This window comes from Talpa occidentalis, unplaced genomic scaffold (genome assembly GCF_014898055.3).
Source record: "Talpa occidentalis isolate TD23 unplaced genomic scaffold, MPIMG_talOcc4v2.1 talOcc4.10, whole genome shotgun sequence".
Lineage (NCBI taxonomy): Eukaryota > Metazoa > Chordata > Mammalia > Eulipotyphla > Talpidae > Talpa > Talpa occidentalis.
In genome coordinates, this window is record NW_023600993.1 from 20,843,048 (window position 1) to 20,859,701 (window position 16,654).

The 16,654-nt window shown below is 35.7% G+C and overlaps 1 protein-coding gene across 17 annotated transcripts in view; it reads left to right on the plus strand.

Moving 5' to 3' along the window:
- CMC1 (C-X9-C motif containing 1) overlaps positions 1–16,654 on the plus strand; it is a 207,505-nt gene that overhangs the window by 161,043 nt on the left and 29,808 nt on the right. For 14 of the 17 annotated variants that reach the window (XM_054692893.1, XM_054692884.1, XM_054692894.1 and 11 more), the window contains one exon: positions 4,139–4,228. In XM_054692893.1, coding sequence (XP_054548868.1) covers positions 4,186–4,228 — 43 coding nt within the window. In that variant the 5' untranslated portion in view covers positions 4,139–4,185. Of the gene's footprint in view, positions 1–4,138; positions 4,229–16,237; positions 16,335–16,654 lie in introns of those variants that run through there. The other 3 variants (XM_037525543.2, XR_008550971.1, XR_005128049.2) reach the window with 3 other exon arrangements.

Below are 16,654 nucleotides of genomic sequence, written 5' to 3' on the forward strand. Positions count from 1 at the left end.
CTTGGTTGACAGTTCTTTTCTTTTAGTACTTGAAAACAGTGTACCATTTTCTTATGGCCTTTTTTTCTGATGAAATCCTTTGTCCTTTGAATCTTTCTTCCTCTGTATTTTTCTCTGATGCTTTCAAGGTTTTTCTTTACCTGTTATTTTCAGATGTTTGTGATGTGTCCAGTTCTAAGATTCATTGGGTTATTACTGCTTTCTTACATTTGGAGGTTTATATCTTTTCCCTAATTTGGAAGGATTTCAGCCATTATTTCTTCTTAGATATTTTTTTCAGTCCTGCTTTATTTTTCCTATTTTTCTGGTAACATGAATGATGGGTCTTTTCATTTTTTCCCACAGATCCACAAGCCTCAGTTCATTTTTTAAAAGGCTGTTTAAAAAAGATACTTTCTATTGAATTACTTTCTAGTCCTTAATTTTTTTTTAAATATCCATTGAATGTTTTTGTTATTAATCTTGTGTCTGGAAACCTTACTAAACCCACTTTTTAGTTTTAGTAGCTTATTAGAATCCATTGAATTTTTTGTGTAGAGGATCATATTATCTTTGAATAACTGTAATTTTATTTCTTTTAAACCTGAAAGCCTTTTATTTTTCTTACCTAATAGCACTAGCAAGAACATCCAATATAATGCTGAATAGAAGTAAGAGTAGATTCCTTTGTCTTGTTTCCTATGTTAAGAGGAAGACATTCAATCTTTCATCATTAAATATAATGTTAGCTCTGAGGTTTTTGGGGGGTAGATGTCATTTGTCATGTTGATGAAGTTTCTTTCAATTCCCTCTTTAGTGAGAGTTTTTATTAGGATTGAATGTTGGATTTTCCTCAAGTGTATTTTCTGTGTCTTATGCTAACCATATCCCTTTATCAGTTTTTTAATATAATGAACTATGTTGACTGATTTGTAATTGTTAAACTCTGCAGTGCTGAGATAGACCTCACTTGGTCATGAAGTATTGTAATTTTTATATTTCTGGATTCAATTTGCCAATCTTCAGATTTCTGCATCTATATTCATGATGGGATGCTGAAATGTCTTTGGTTTTGGCAAAAGGGTCATGCTGGTCACAGAGCAATTTACTGGAAAAGCTTGTATGTAATTTATATTCCTTAATTGCTTAGTCAAATTCACCAGTGGGGCTGCCTGTTCCTGTACTTTCTGTATGAGAAGCCTTCTAACTGCAGATTCCATGTGTTTGGAAAGAGTTATTCTGGTCTTTGAGGCAGCTTTGTTTGTGTTTTTCAAAGAATTTGTCTATTTTATTGGCCTACTTTAAACAATATTCCTTTATTATCACTAAAAGTGTATGTATACCATGTCTTTTTTTTCTGACTGCTGGTTTATCAATTTTAATGATTCCAAGGAACCCACTTTGCTTTCATTACTTTCTCTGTTATTTTGTTTGTTTGGGTTTTTATTTCATTGTTCCTGCTTTAATATTTGTTTCCTTTCTTTTGCTTATTTTAATTCATTCTTTTCTAGTTTCTTAGGTTTCTCAGGGTTGAAGCTTAAGTCATTGCTCTAAAGCTGTCCCCCGCCCCCCAGTGTAACTTTTAGTGCTACAGATTTTCCTCTAAGTACTGCCTTGACTGCATCTCACGGTTTTTGTATGTGTTGTACTTTCATTTTTAATCATTTCTTAAAAACTTTAATTTCCCTTTCAGTTACTTCTGAGATATATGGGTTATTTAAAAGGGTGTTACTTAGTTTCCAAATATGTGACAGTTATCAAGAGATCTTTCTGCTTTTTCTTAATTTAGTTACAATGGTGTTAGGAAACATTTTGTGTGATTTGAATTGTCTTATAGTCATTGATACTTGTTTCATAGTTCAGAGTAAGGCTTATTTTGGTAAATATGCTATTATTGAGTAGAATGTTCTACAAATGTTAAATAAGTGAAGTTACTTGATGATGTTGTTCACATACTTAACAGTTTTAATGTGAATTTAAATGGGGGCCTTTTAAATATTCTTTATTTCCATTGTATGTTATGGATTCATTTTTTAATTTATCAGAGTATCTCCTTTAGTACTGTGGCAGATTTTATTTTACAAAGAAGATCAGAACATTCTCTTATATCCCTCATACTCTCTTGTAAAGTGGCCTTGCCACAAAGAATGGAATCTTAAGTTCCCTCCACTTCAATATAAGCTGTACTTAGCAGCTTGAAATCAGTAATATAGCACAGATGATGCTGAATGGCTTACTTCTAGAAAAGGTCATGCCACTTTCACTCGTTATCTTGGAACATTCACTTTCTAGATGTTACTTCTCTGATCATTCCCTCATAACCTACCTACCTTCCCCTTACTTTGGAAAGTCAAACCAATGGAGGGGCCATTGAGTTACAGTATTCACTTAACCCATAGGTGTCAGATACATAAGTGAAAGAAGCATCTTGGAAGTAAATCCTCTAGCCCCAGTTATTGAAGTCAACACCTGCCATTTGATTCTTTCCAGATGAGGCAGACACTAAAGCTGAGAATTCTGCTTTGCCTTTCTAAATTCCTGAGGATATAGCATCCTTATGCATAGCACAATGTTTATTGTTTTACATCACTTAAGTGTTATTAGTGGCTTGTCTAAAAAGAGGGATATGGTTTGAAGAAGTAAGCTTTTTGACTCCTTACATACTGGAAAATGTCTTTAACTTCACTCTGAATGGCCCTATAATTTCTGAATATAAAGTAATTCTCAAAACTTTGAAGTTATTTCTCTACTGTCTTGCATCCATGTCTTGCCAGTAGAAACTGATATAAATCTGATTCTCATTCCTTTATGTGGGTAATGATTTTTCCCTCTTGAAGCTTTTGGAATTTCAGACATTTCATGAAATGCGCTGAGGTAATATATGATTCATCTCTGCCTGAGGACTCATGTTTTTTTATTAGCCTTAGTGTTATTATACTTATTCTAATTATTTTTATTTACTCTTAACTTTTGTAGGAATTGTGTATTTCTTGATTTAATTACAGTTGTTTTCTCCCTTGTACTGTGTTGCATTTCATCAAATTTAGATGATTTTTTGCTGTTCTGTTGTTGCTGATTTTGTTTGCTTGTTAAGATGCTGCTACCCTCATTGTATATAATACATATGCTCTTAGCGCTAGTATCCAGAGGTTGTTGGTAATGCACAGAACCAGAAAAAGTTAAGGGTTTGCTCTTGATTTTCCTAGGCACCACTAGATACTGGAGAACTTCATGATGCTTTGGGGATAAATTCCTTTATTAACTTTTACCCATAGCTTGAAGGCAGCAGAAGAGGTGACCTATGTGGTTCCTAGTGAGGGATTTTAACCAATAATGCTTTAGTGTTTCCACTTGGGAAGTCTTTTGCTCCACATTTTTGCTGCTTCAGTGCATAGAGCAACACTCACTTTTGGTATCAGTTTTTTTACTTGGGGAGAAACTCTGTGGGGATTTGATTATCACCTTTAGTCTGATGTCATCTGCCTTTTGTCTTTTAGAAATTCCTGGTCATTTTTGGTTCCCTGGGAACACTTACCCTTTTGTTTTTTAGGGTGCTCTAGGAATTTGAGGAGCAGGTAAGACTCTGGAGCAAGTGCTCAGTCTACCATTTTAAACTAATTGTGGTAGTTGTGTTTAAAATGCACAATAATTTCATGTGCTTTGTTTTTCTATGCATCTGCAGTTCTACTTTTTCTGTTGCCAGTTCTTTCTTTCTTATTTACTCTTATTGCTAAGGTAAGGAGCTCTGCATGTGTCTCTTAATCTTGTATCTCATCATGTGTCCTTGGATCTCATTATGATTAAAAATCCTCTTTTTGTGGATTATATTAACAAGAAAAGTGATGATATTTTAGTCCATAGCTTCAGTTTTGACAAGACTACATGAAATATACTGTCAAAGTGTTGCAAGATAGTTCATATAAATTTTTGGAAAGATATTGTCTATGTCCCTCAGGTTTTTTTCTGTTGTAGATAAAAAAAATATTTAGAATGATTTTCTGTGACTAATCACAATTTTATGATTATGATTGTGAAAGAGTCAGTTTTTAGTATATTTGCTTACCCTTTTAGTTTCAGTAAACCCCAGAGTGTTTATTTTACCCCTAAACTGGTGATTCACTTGAGACTTTACTATATTAAAGATTTTTTTTTTTTTCAGAACAGCATCTCAGGCATGTTGAAAAAGATGTTCTGATCCCTAAAATAATGAGAGAAAAGGCCCGAGAGAGATGTTCTGAACAAGTTCAAGGTAAGATTCAAATATTCATATAGAGATCAAATCCATTTTTTATAATATGATCTGAATTTAATCCTTAGCCTCAGAGTCAAATAGTCAGTGAATTAATATGTATGAATTTCTTCTCACCCTTTCGCTGAGATACCAGTATTTCAGCTTTCAGAACTTAAAGACAATGTTCAATTCATTTACAATTTAAAAATATTCTTCTAAATTACCAGGAAAAAACACTTTTTTCCCCCAGAAGTGCAGTTACATGTAGAGAAAAACTTGTAAGAGTATTTTGGAGAAACTGGTTATTTTGGTGATTTGATAGGAAAAGAAGGAACATAAAATATAACATAGTCCTATTTTCATCTATAAACATATTCATATATATGTTCTTAGGTGATTTTCTTTGTTGTCACTATCTATTGCTAAATTGTTAATAAAATTCTAATAGTACATGCACTGAGTCTGGTTTATTTTTTATTGTTTTATGTATTATGTTCCTAAGTGGAAGATGTTTAGATAAAGACATGCCCTAGGCACCCACATATGTATGTTTTCTTTGGAAAACATTCTATAACATGAATGTGCCTGTATTCTATAAATCTAGGGATATATTGTTGAGTATTGTAACATAGTGAAAAATGTAAACAAAGAAATGGAAGGTAAGAAATGATGCTCAGAGTGATGGCAGTTTTACTGTAGAAATACCTTTTTTTAAGAGACTTAAAGTCTAAAATAGCCATCTAAAAGAAATAGTAATACAATTTCACTATCTCAGACTATTTCCCTGACTCCCCTTCTTCACTTTCTCCCGTAGTTGTCCTCATTGAGGGACCACAGTGTTCAGTGTTTCTTTTTCTGTTTTTCTTAAAGATTTATTTATGCATTCAAGAACTGGGGTACAGGCCAGAGGTGTGGGGGCGGGGAGAGGATTCACCAGAACAGGAGTATCTGCTGAAATATACTGCTGAGAGGAGCAGCAGGCGCGACTGGAGAGGTCTGCTGAGCCATGTAGGTAGCTCCCTGGCCAGGCATCGAACTCGTGCTGAAGTGGCTACCGATTGCTTGATAGCACTGTCTTTAACCCCTGCACCACTAGGGAGGCCTCGACCACAGTGTTTCTTAGTGAGGAGGATGGCTGCAGTTCGACTCCATCTTTCTCAGGGAGGAACCAGCTGGTCAACTGCAGTTTGGGAGCATGTCAGTGACATTTTAATGCCAGGAAAATTTCCCTTTGATGTTGTCTCTTTAGAGACCCATTGCAATTGACAAATGGAGGCAATGAAAAAAGTGTAGTTCCCCAGACTTGACATTGTGTGTTGGTCATTTGTGTTTCTTAAATGACTCTTATGACCTACTTCAGTTTTTTTTAAAAAGATTGACTTATTTATGCATACAAGAACTGGGATATAAGCCAGAGGTGCAGGGGTGAGAGGATTTACCAGAGAGAGTGGGGAGCAGAACAGGCAGATGTACTGAAATACACTGCTGAGACGAGCAGTGGGCGAGGCAGGAGTGGTCTGCTGTGCCATGTGGGTTGCTCCCTGGCAGGCCAAGAATCAAACTCATGCTGCAGTGGCTGGTGATAGCTTGATAGTGCTGTCTTTAAAACCTGTACCACCAGGGAGGCCCCTACTTCAGTTTTAAGTCCATCAACAAATTAGATTTAAATTAAATCCATCCATAAATAAATGTATTAATAAATTATCCATAATTTATTAGTATTATTCCTTTCACTCTGAATTATTTAATCAGTACCTTCCTTCCTTATAATGCCACTCCCAGGTGTCTGGAGAAATTAACCCAATGACACCTACAGGCATGGTTCAGTGCACATCTGGCATTGGCAGGTGTCATGTTGGTAGTCGCAGAAGATAATCTTCCACCTGCTTCCTAGAACTTTAAAACTATAGCCTGATCTAGGTGCGGGAAAATAAAACTTTAATATGAATGATAAAGTTAACTTTCACTACTGGGAAAAATACTTGTTAGTAAAATATTGATCTAAAGCTATAAATATGTTATATTATGCTATTTTGTAATTGACTGTTGAGGTATCTACAGTGAAAGAAATTTAGCTCACTCAATTATAAATTGAGTTCTTACTCATGTGATTCAGAGGAAAATGTAGAATGATTTATATAGATTTGGATTTCAGAACTGCCTTTGCTTACTCTTAGTGAAACAGAGTTTTTGGTTTTTGAGATGAGAGAAATATAGAATGACTTTAAAATATTTATTTGGATGTTTTGTACAACTACTACTTTGTAATAGAACAGAAAGAAAATGTTTCAATTTCACTTTTAATCAAGAGTTAAGTTTAGAATGTTAGTTTTTGTCTTATTAACATACTTAAAATCTTAGGAAGACTGAAAGCATCTTAAAATTTGAGATCCATTTCAGTGCATCTGTTCTTATTAGAACATGTTATAATGATTGATTTTTGAATATTTGTATTTTTTATAGGTAATCATATATTGATTTTTTTTTAGGCCAGATGGTCCAAAACAGTGTCTTAGAATCTGAAATTGATTATTTTATAAAAGCAGAATCTTGTATTCTCCTTTTTAACCATGTAAACTAGGAAAGAACATATATTGGTATTGCTCAAGCACAACAGCTATATTTAAACTGAATAGTAAGGTGTAATTTAGAATCAGGATACATCCATTATAGTTTATTGACTATTTATAGTCTTTCCTTTATTAAATAATTATAGGACATTGTCTAAAAGCATTATATACGCTAATTATATAGTTCCTTGATAAAGACCCCGGACTTTTAATAAGCTATCTGACTTTCTGCTAAATGCCTGAAACATTGTGCAGGAAAGCTTTTCTCTTTGATTTTTATTTCATGTCATTTCAACCCAACTGATCATAAGAATTGGGTCATACTGCCAGCAACTTAGGTTTGTGAAGGTAGTGGAACAGCTTTTGCAGGGACAAAGAGAAATGAAATCACTTTCAATGAAAGAAAGATGCCTCATTATAGTCACCAACAGCAGTTATTGACAGCTACACTTCCTATTAACAAGGAGCATTTAACTAAGAGTTTGGCTGTTGGATCTTTGGACTTGATCTAATTTGCTAGCATTAATTAGTTTCTTTTGAGCACAGACACTTGGTGCTCACAGCTATAGATTTGGAGGGCTAATTAGGATAGAAAATTGAACAGAATGGGGTAAGACATTAACCTTCAACCATTACCAGCTGGGACACTGATAAAGACCACAGAGTCCAAATGCTCCCTATTGATGTGAAGAGTACCCTAATGAATATCAATTTCAACCAGGTTGCTATATTCTTACTAGTTCCTTCTTCGTTATAAATTTTAGCCAGCTTCCATGTTACCTTCATCATATATATATATAGATATATATACACACACACACACACACTATATACACTATTGGTTTCTACTATACACTGATTTAGTCTGGCAGGTTTCACCTTATGTTTAAACACAATTAAAATTTGTCTGAAGTAACATAACATTTCTAATATTTAACCCATATATATCCCAATATTGTAAGATTTAACATTTATCTGAAATTACATTCTGATTTGGCTTTAATTAGATTCTAATTCTACAGTGAATTTTTATAAAATCACAGTCTTCATCATTTCCATATAATTAAAATTATAACCTGAAACAACTTTAGTTTTGGATGACAGTTAACTGATGTTTGTATTAAACTGGCGTTAACTTGAATCTTTATGAAGCAGATACATACTTTTCTGTTTCTTTTTGCAGAGTAAAATAGTACTCAGCACCTTTTTTGGAGAAGTTAACTGTGATTTTCTGAGTAAAGATAGATTGACTTAGAGATAAGATACAGAATTGAGAAGCCTGATCTTATTGTATAAACTTTGACAAGATTATAAACTGTTAATAGAATATACATCAGAAGAAAACCTATTGAACAAATGATTTAAATAGAAAATTCAGCTTCATAGCTTTCTTTTTTTGCTGATGACAATATTGGCAGTGAATACTACTGATAAAATAAATGGCCAAAGTATGCTAGTTTACATTAACACAGTGAAATTTGGGTGCATTGGAAATGCAACTGAAGGAAAATTCTAGGCTTGCCCATCTCTTTCTTACTCCCTCCCTCTCTCCTCACCTCCCAAAGCCAAAATGGAAACCCTCTTCTACCAAATGTCATGGTGGAATCACCGTTCTTTTTTGGATTTGGGAGTTACAACTTGAAGTATTTAAGGAAGATGGTTTGTTGACCTTGGAGCTTGCTTTCTACTGTGTGACCTTTGCCATGTGTTTCACTCTGCTGACTTATGATTTATATTTTCTATGTAAGCAATATTTTTAAAAAATATTGTTTCATATATATTGGTAAAGTGCACATTCAGCAATTACAAATTTCTCATCTGGAAATAGAGTGTCCATAAGAGGAAAAGTCATTGAATTGCTGTGTTTTGGAACAATTGCTCATTCTATTTCTTTGCTTTTTTAGATCACATATTTGGCATTTTATATAAAGTCTCTGTGTTGATCACAAAGTTTGCTTTAAAAATTATGATTTTTTTTTTTTTTTTTAATTTTAGCTGTGGCAGATCAAGATCAAAAAAGTACTTTGTCATCAGCGAGGACCTGGCACTTAAACCTAGCTATATTTTCTCTTCACTGATTTCCTTCATCCCTTGGGCATTTTTTGCCTTGTCTTAATGTTCTTTTATATCATTGTCTTCTGTGGCAGCCTTTTTGCTCTTTTGGCCTTTATGGGGTTTAGTTTTGAAGGAATTACATAAAGTATAGGGAAGTATATTTCTTTGAAATATTCTAAAACTATAGTTAAGTAACATAGAAGCTTGATAAATTGTGTATTCTGAACAAGTCACATACAACTGAAGTATGTTACGTTTTTGAAATTACAAGAGGAAAATCAAATTAAGAATACTTAGAATATTTTGTAGGAGTTTTGCAGACAGGAACTGTCAAAACATTGTTAAAATAAATTGCAGGGCTACAGGCTGTAAGTGATCAAAGTAAACAGTTTTCTGTCCACTGTATTACATCAACCTGACAAAAACTTTTTGTTGTTTGAATTGTGCCATTGTTACCACATATATTTCTGCATTTAGCTAGTTGACCAATGATGACTAACACTGAATAGGGTGATGCAACGTATTTTAACTGTTTTGATATATTAGGAGAATAATATATAAAATCATGACATATGATAGCTATCTATCATGTATAAGAGTACACTGTGTACTCCAAAAGAGAAATATAGAGTGAAATTTCTGCTCTTTAGACCTGCACTAGACTATGTTGAGGTTCCCTGAGACCATCCCTGAGTTTGATGACTTGCTAGAAAGACTCATAGGACTCAGCATGTAGTCATACTCGTGGCTGGTTTATTCTAGTAAAAGTATGCAAAACCAAACCAGGAAAAAGAAAAGGCACACAGGAGGAAGTCTAGAGGAAGCCAGGTGCACCCTCAAAGGGTCCTTCCCAGTACAGTCACTCAAAAGGTGTGAAATATTATCTACCAGGTAAACTCTAATTAGAGATAGTCCTTACAGTTTTTATTGGTAATTGGCCATGTGGACACCCTTTGCCTAACATGTACCAAAGTATCAGGCGCCCAGAAAGAAAGCAGATGCTCAGCATATGGTTTGCACAAACAGTTTAGTCATAGAGAGCCAATCTTTTCAGTTAGGGAGTGGTGGGAACAGTCCCCAAATTCTTAGATGCCAGAAAAGGAACAACTTTGCAAGCAGGCCTGTCTAGGCCAGTCCTCTCTGGCCTGCCATGTAAATTCTTCTCTGCAAATGGACATAATACAAGTTAATAAACATTAATTAGCAGTATTTGTGTATGCCCATTGGGCCTGATGTCATACCAGTAGACTTGTATCAGTAGACCTGTAGTAAAAGATGTAATCAATCACAAATTATTTTGAGAACCAAAAAAAACCTATATAGGGCCTCCCCTGGTGGCTCAGCGGTTGAGCACTGGGCTGCGAAGCTGCCCACAGCCTGCAGCATGGGATTAATCCCCAGCCGCCAGGCGAGGGTCCCACATGGGGAGCAGACCTCTCCTGCCATGCCCACTGCTCCTTTCAGCAGTGTATTTCATCAGTCTGCCTGTTCTGTTCCCCACTCTGGCTCTGGTGGATTCTCTCACCCTCCCGCACTTCTGACTGTACCAAGTGCTTGTATGAATAAATAAATAAATCTTTTTTAAAAAAATAACAAAAACAAAAGCCTATATAATCATCATTATTCATTGATTTGATGTTTCTCAGTTACATTTATTAACTCATACCTTGATTGTAGGACTTAATGGCTGTTATTGTCCTCTGAATAGCAGAGCAATTTTATAATAAAATTATCTATACTTGGACATAAATACTATTGAATAAAATAGCTAATTGTTTTCTCCTAACAGAAAGGTGCTGAATGTTTAGTTTTAGAAGTAAGTTAAATCACTAAGTGCTAAATCTTTAAATGACTAAATTAGGGAATTTTGTCAGGGGAGATGATTTTAATATTTTAAACAACTAATTTATGCCATCACTTGAAGTATAAATGTGAAAAGTACATTTGAACACAAAAGCAAAAAATTTACATGGCTTAAGACTTAGAAATATTGTTAAGATGAATAAATATTAATTTAAAATGAGTTATAACTGTACTGCTAGTACTTCATTAGCAAGTTTTTATTATTTTCCTAGACATCAACTCTCAATTATTTTTCTGTAATAGGCTTAAATTCTTCCATCTTATGAGATATTAATCCAAAATTAAATATGGTCTTTAAACAGTATCATGCCTTCATATGTAAAAATTTGAATATAAGGTTGTATAAGGTTGTAAAAATTTGAATATAAGGTTCATATAAGCTCCAGTTGTAATTGCCATTCTTTCCAGATAATCATAGCCTGTCTGATAAACTTTTTCGTACACTTGTAAATAAATTATATTTTGACTGAAGTATATTCTTATAGAAAGCTTGTGTGTCTTTTGAAAAAATAATAAAGGGGGAAATTTGGTTTGTACCAAACTCTGGAACACATTAGACTAGAATATTCAGAATCATTAAAAAAAAAAGTTTCTTTTTTCTTTGTGTGTAGGGTTATAGAATTTGCTTCAAACTATAGTTTGTAGTACAAGAAAAGCAGTATTTTCTTATATTATGCTTAATTTTGTTATATTTACAGAATCAGTACACACAATGTATTTTTTCATGAAGTGTATTTTAAATCAGATAGCATAGATTGTAGTTGGATTCTAGTGTATATCTCCTCATCTGGTTCATTTTTGTGATTTTTTTTTTTTTGGAGGGGTACAAATTACAGAATTAATCCTAAATTACAGAGTAAGTCCTAAATCCTCTCTGGCATCATATCTTAATATATTGATCCAATTTATTTGTAAGCATTTTTTGCATATATTTTAGTGTTAGTTACATCATTAGAAACATGAATTTTACAGTTTTATAAGGGAAGTTTTTAGATTCTCTTAAGCATGTGCATGAAACCTTAGGGTTATGAAAATATAGTCATTTGCAACTATTACCTGTATACCAGTCACCATATTTATGAGCAGTGAATAAAACAGACAAAAATCTTTATCATTATAGACCTTATAATGAAGGAGGGAGATAAGTTACTATAAGTAAACATGTACACTGAGGAGAAATAAAGTTGGTTAAGGACAGTAACAGTTACAGGTGTCAGAACTGCAATTTTTAATAGGTAGCCAGAATAGGTCTCACTGAGAAGATGACTTTTTTAAAGATTTATTTATTTTTATACAAGAGCTGGGGTACAGGCCAGAGGGGCGGGAGGGTGAGAGGATTCATCAGAGACAGATTGGGGAGCAGAACAGGCAGACCACCGAAATACACTGCCTAGGGGAGCAGCGGGCGTGACAGGAGAGGTCTGCCACGCCATGTGGGAATCACCCTGGCCGGCCAGGAATCGAACCCGTGCTGCAGAGGCTGTGGACAGCTTCACAGCACTGTGCTCAATCTGCTGCGCCACCGGGGAGGCCAAAAAAGATGACATTTTGACAAAAATCTTGAACAAGGTGAAGGAGTGAGACAGGCAGATGTATCCGGGAAGAATGAACAAAAGGAAAAGCACATGTGACGACTGAAGCAGTAGGTGAACATAGCATGTTCTAGGAACACCAAAAAGGTAACTGTGGTTAGGGTGGAGTGAATGAGGAGGAGAGTGGAAAATGAGGAATTCACAAATCACTTCAGTCTTGTGGGTACTGAGGACTTCTAGGTCTTATGGAGAGAAATGGAAGGACATTGATGTCTTGGAACAGTTGGTAAGATGGTCTGATTTACATTTTTAATAGCATTATCACTGCTCTATTGAAAATAGATGGACAGGGCAATCTGTTGACTGGTGTTCAAAATGTGACTGTGATGATACAACTGATAAGATGATGGTGGGGGTGGCAGCAATGGAGAAGGCAGAGATAGAAGCAACAAAGATTTTAAAGATACAGGCAACAAAGAAAGAGATGACTTGCTGTTACTTGTCCTGGACTAGTAAAAGGACAGGATTGTAGTTACCAGAGATGAGAATGACTGCATGCGAACTCATTTTATGGTTTTAGTATTTGGTGATTGATGGATCTGGAGTTTAGTTTTTTTTTTACATGAGTGTTTATGGCAGCTTTATTATTTTATGTATTTTTTTACAACATTTTTGTACAATGTAAGCATTTTCTTTTTTTTAAAAAGATTATTTATGAATACAAGAGCTGGGGTACACGCCAGAGCTATGGGGGTGGGGGGTGAGAGGATTCACCAGAGACAGTGGGGAACAGAACAGGCAGATTGACCGAAATATACTGCTGAGGGGAGCTGCGGGCGAGACAGGAGAGGTCTGCTGCGCCATGTGTGTTGCTCCCTGGCGGACCGAGGATGGAACTTGTGCTGCAGAGGCTGCGGATTGCTTCATAGTGAGGCGCTTAACTAGGGAGGCCCAGTGTATGCATTTTTATCTCAGTTACAGTCCCTGTGAAATTCCCACCACCAATTCACTCATGTGCCATCACCATAGTCCATTGGGCTCTTCCCACCCCTGTTTTGATCCTACTCCCTTCCGCCCTCCTGGAGAATGTCTCTGGTTTATAGTTGCCTGTTGATTTTAAATTTTACTTGATTATAATTACTTTTTTCCCCCTGATCCCTTAGTTTTTGACATGTTATCTTTGAGGTCTATCAACATTCAAATTTTATTAGACAATAACGAAAATTAACTACTCTTTTATTTTTTTATTTTTTAATTTTTAAAAAAGATTTATTTATTTGTACATATAAGCATTGGGTACAGTCAGAAGCATGGGAGGGTGAGAGAATTCACCAGAGCCAGAGAGGGGAACAGAACAGGCAGACTGATGAAATACACTGCTGAGGGGAGCAGCGGGCGTGGCAGGCCATGTGGGACCCTCGCTGGTGGCTGGGATCGAACCAGCGCTGCAGAGGCTGTGGGCAGCTTCGCAGCCCAGTGCTTAACCGTTGCGCCACCAGGGGAGGCCCTAACCACTCTTTTAAAGGGAAGCAGAGATGTGGCCACTTGTGGTGGTTTGGTTTTTTTCTTATTCTAATAAAATGTAAGGAATTTTAGTATCTATTTGGTACACATTTTCAGCTTGGTTAGTGCTAGATTAAAAAACTGACAATTGTATTCCTTTCATGATTCCACATAGACCATTTGCCTTGTAGAAATTCTAACAACACTAAATTGTCAATTCAGCAAACTACTTCATTACTGTCATGTGCAGTATATGGTGGGCAATACAAGGATATGGTCTCATACCACAAAAATGAGATTAAGTTTCCTATTCACTATCATATAACTTGTTAATTTATCAGAATTGACATTAGAATCCAGGTATCTTAATTCCCAGCCCAGTGTTCTTTGCATTACAACATGCTATTTGATTATATCAAAGATAGCATATAACAAAAGTGCCTTCCCTGTAGGAGGAATCAATAGGAACGTGTGTCACCCGTGGTGCAGAAAGTTCAGGCAGAACAGCATTTGGCAATCGTTGCCTCTAAAGAAAAGAGTCACCGCACATAGCAAGGATTTTGTGCTCAGTAGTCCAGAGATCCTCAGGCAGACTACAGACTGTGACAAAAAGTTTGGGATGTCTCATTTGAACAGATTGGATTCATCACAAGTTTACTAAATCAAGAATTCCAGATAAAGTGTTTCAGACTTCACCGGCAGATCATGAAAAATATGGTAGGAATCCATAGCAGCCTCATAAACTGCATATTGTTACGAATAAAAAGTACACAAAGCCAATTGTTCGTTGAAATGAAAGACAGGGTAGATGTTTGCTACAGCTAAAGGGGCATCACTGTCTTAGACAGCTGTAGCATAACTCCTGGCATTGATGGAAATTGTCAGGCAATATAGAACTTCTACAGAGTTAATGATGACAGTCTTTTGAGATACTTACAGGTGTCCTTAGGCATGTATTTTTCATGATCTTTCCTAGAGAAATTGATTTGTGAGATTTTTAAATCTTACCATTTAATTTTATGTCCCCAAAGATAAAGAAAAACCGTTTTTGGTCTAAGAATGGCTAAATAACTAAATAGGTTCTTATCCACTTAATTTAATGGCAGCTGACTTCTGATTACATAATCTGAAAGTTTGCATTGCCAGGCTGCTGTCATTCCTCTCCCCTCTCCCCCTCAATCAACACCACTCATTTTACTCTGCATTCTAATATAATACCTGTGTCATTCCTCTTAAAATGTGTGAATGAATAATCTGTTTACATTGAATGCTTTTGTCCTTTGATTCTTCAGCATAACCTTAAAATAAGTTTTAAGAACCAAACTCAAAGGGCTTCGGTGGTGGTGCAGGTGGTTGAGTACCGCACTGTGAAGCTGTCCACAGCCTCTGCAGTGTGGGTTTGATCCCTGCCAGCCGGCGGGCGAGAATCCCACACAGCATGGCAGATCTCTCCTGTCTCACCTGCTGTTCCCCTCAGCAGTGTATTTCATCAGTCTGCCTGTTCTGTTCCCCGCTCTGTCTCTGGTGAATCCTCTCACCCTCCCGTGCCTGTACCCCGGTTCTTTTATAAATAAATAAATTTTAAAAAAAAAAAAAAAAAAGAACCAAACTCAAAAACAGAGCATAGTTTTAACTCTGGTTGTATTAGTCGACCTTTTATTTTAAATAGCTCTACTAGTAAAGTTTGAGAAAACCTTGCCGGATTTAACTTACTAGAGCCATGTTACCTTTCTATAAGATTCCCAAGTCATCACATACAAGTTCAGCATCCATTTGACTTTCTGAACTTTGTGATGTATTTATGTAAAAGTATTTCCACAGTTGAATCCTATACTCACACCTCCCTGATCGATGACATTGCCTCAGAACCAAGTCTTGCATAGAATTTAATAGATGGGCAGAATCTTTAATGTAAAAGATTAGGTGATTGACTAGCCTTGGGTCAAACCATGGGTAGATCTCAAACAAATCGTTAGAACTCAGTTGTCTCTACCATAAAGTTTCTCTCACTGTTTTAATTGTCTTTCTAAGCCTAGTAGATCCTTGTGCTCATTTCCATTCTGACTTTAGACAGTAGCCCTTTATTGTGGTGGAAAATGCCTTAATTGGACCCATAGGAGCACTTCTGTTCTAGCTCAGTAGCTCTTGTTTACATTTCTCATCACTCACCTACACAGACTAGACTGGACCATTCTAGGAGAGTAGTAAAGGCTATATGGAACCCCCTTTAAAGAGGAGGAGATAGTCACTGAATCCTAAATCAATATAGGGTCCATCCTACCAGTATAGGATCCTATCAGCATCAGGTCCAAACTTAAATTTAAGGTCCATTGCTTCTAATACCTTGCCTGGCATATCTACCCCACAGATATATTTTATGCCAAGCACATAAAATCGAAACTTTTGAAAAGCTGGATTTCTGATCTTATTAAAGATTTGACAAGCCATACTTTGAAATACCGATATGAAAAGTCTGAACTGTTTTTCTCCTATTTTCGCCCCAGGTCAATTTATATATTGGTGAGTTTATTAAGGAACTCTTGAATCTTGGTGATATCCTGTGATTTTCAGAGTGGATGTATTTACTCTGCGCTTCAGTGAGTAAGGCATCTTGCAATTTCTTCTGTTTTCTTTCTTTTCCTTCTACGTCTTGTTTGATCAAATCTATTCAGATGACAAGATTCACATCACCATATTCTTATGGTAGAACCATTACTCTCTTTGTGATTGAACTACATTTTGATTTTCATCTTTGATGCATAAACTTGATCAGTGCTCTGCAATCCTGTGTGCATATCTGAATTATCTGAGAATATTTTATAGAAATACCAAATGTGCAAGCTCTCCTCCCTACAAAGAATGGTATTGGTATTTTGTGGGTTTTTTTTCCCCCCCATTCAAAGTTTCCAAGGTGATGTGAA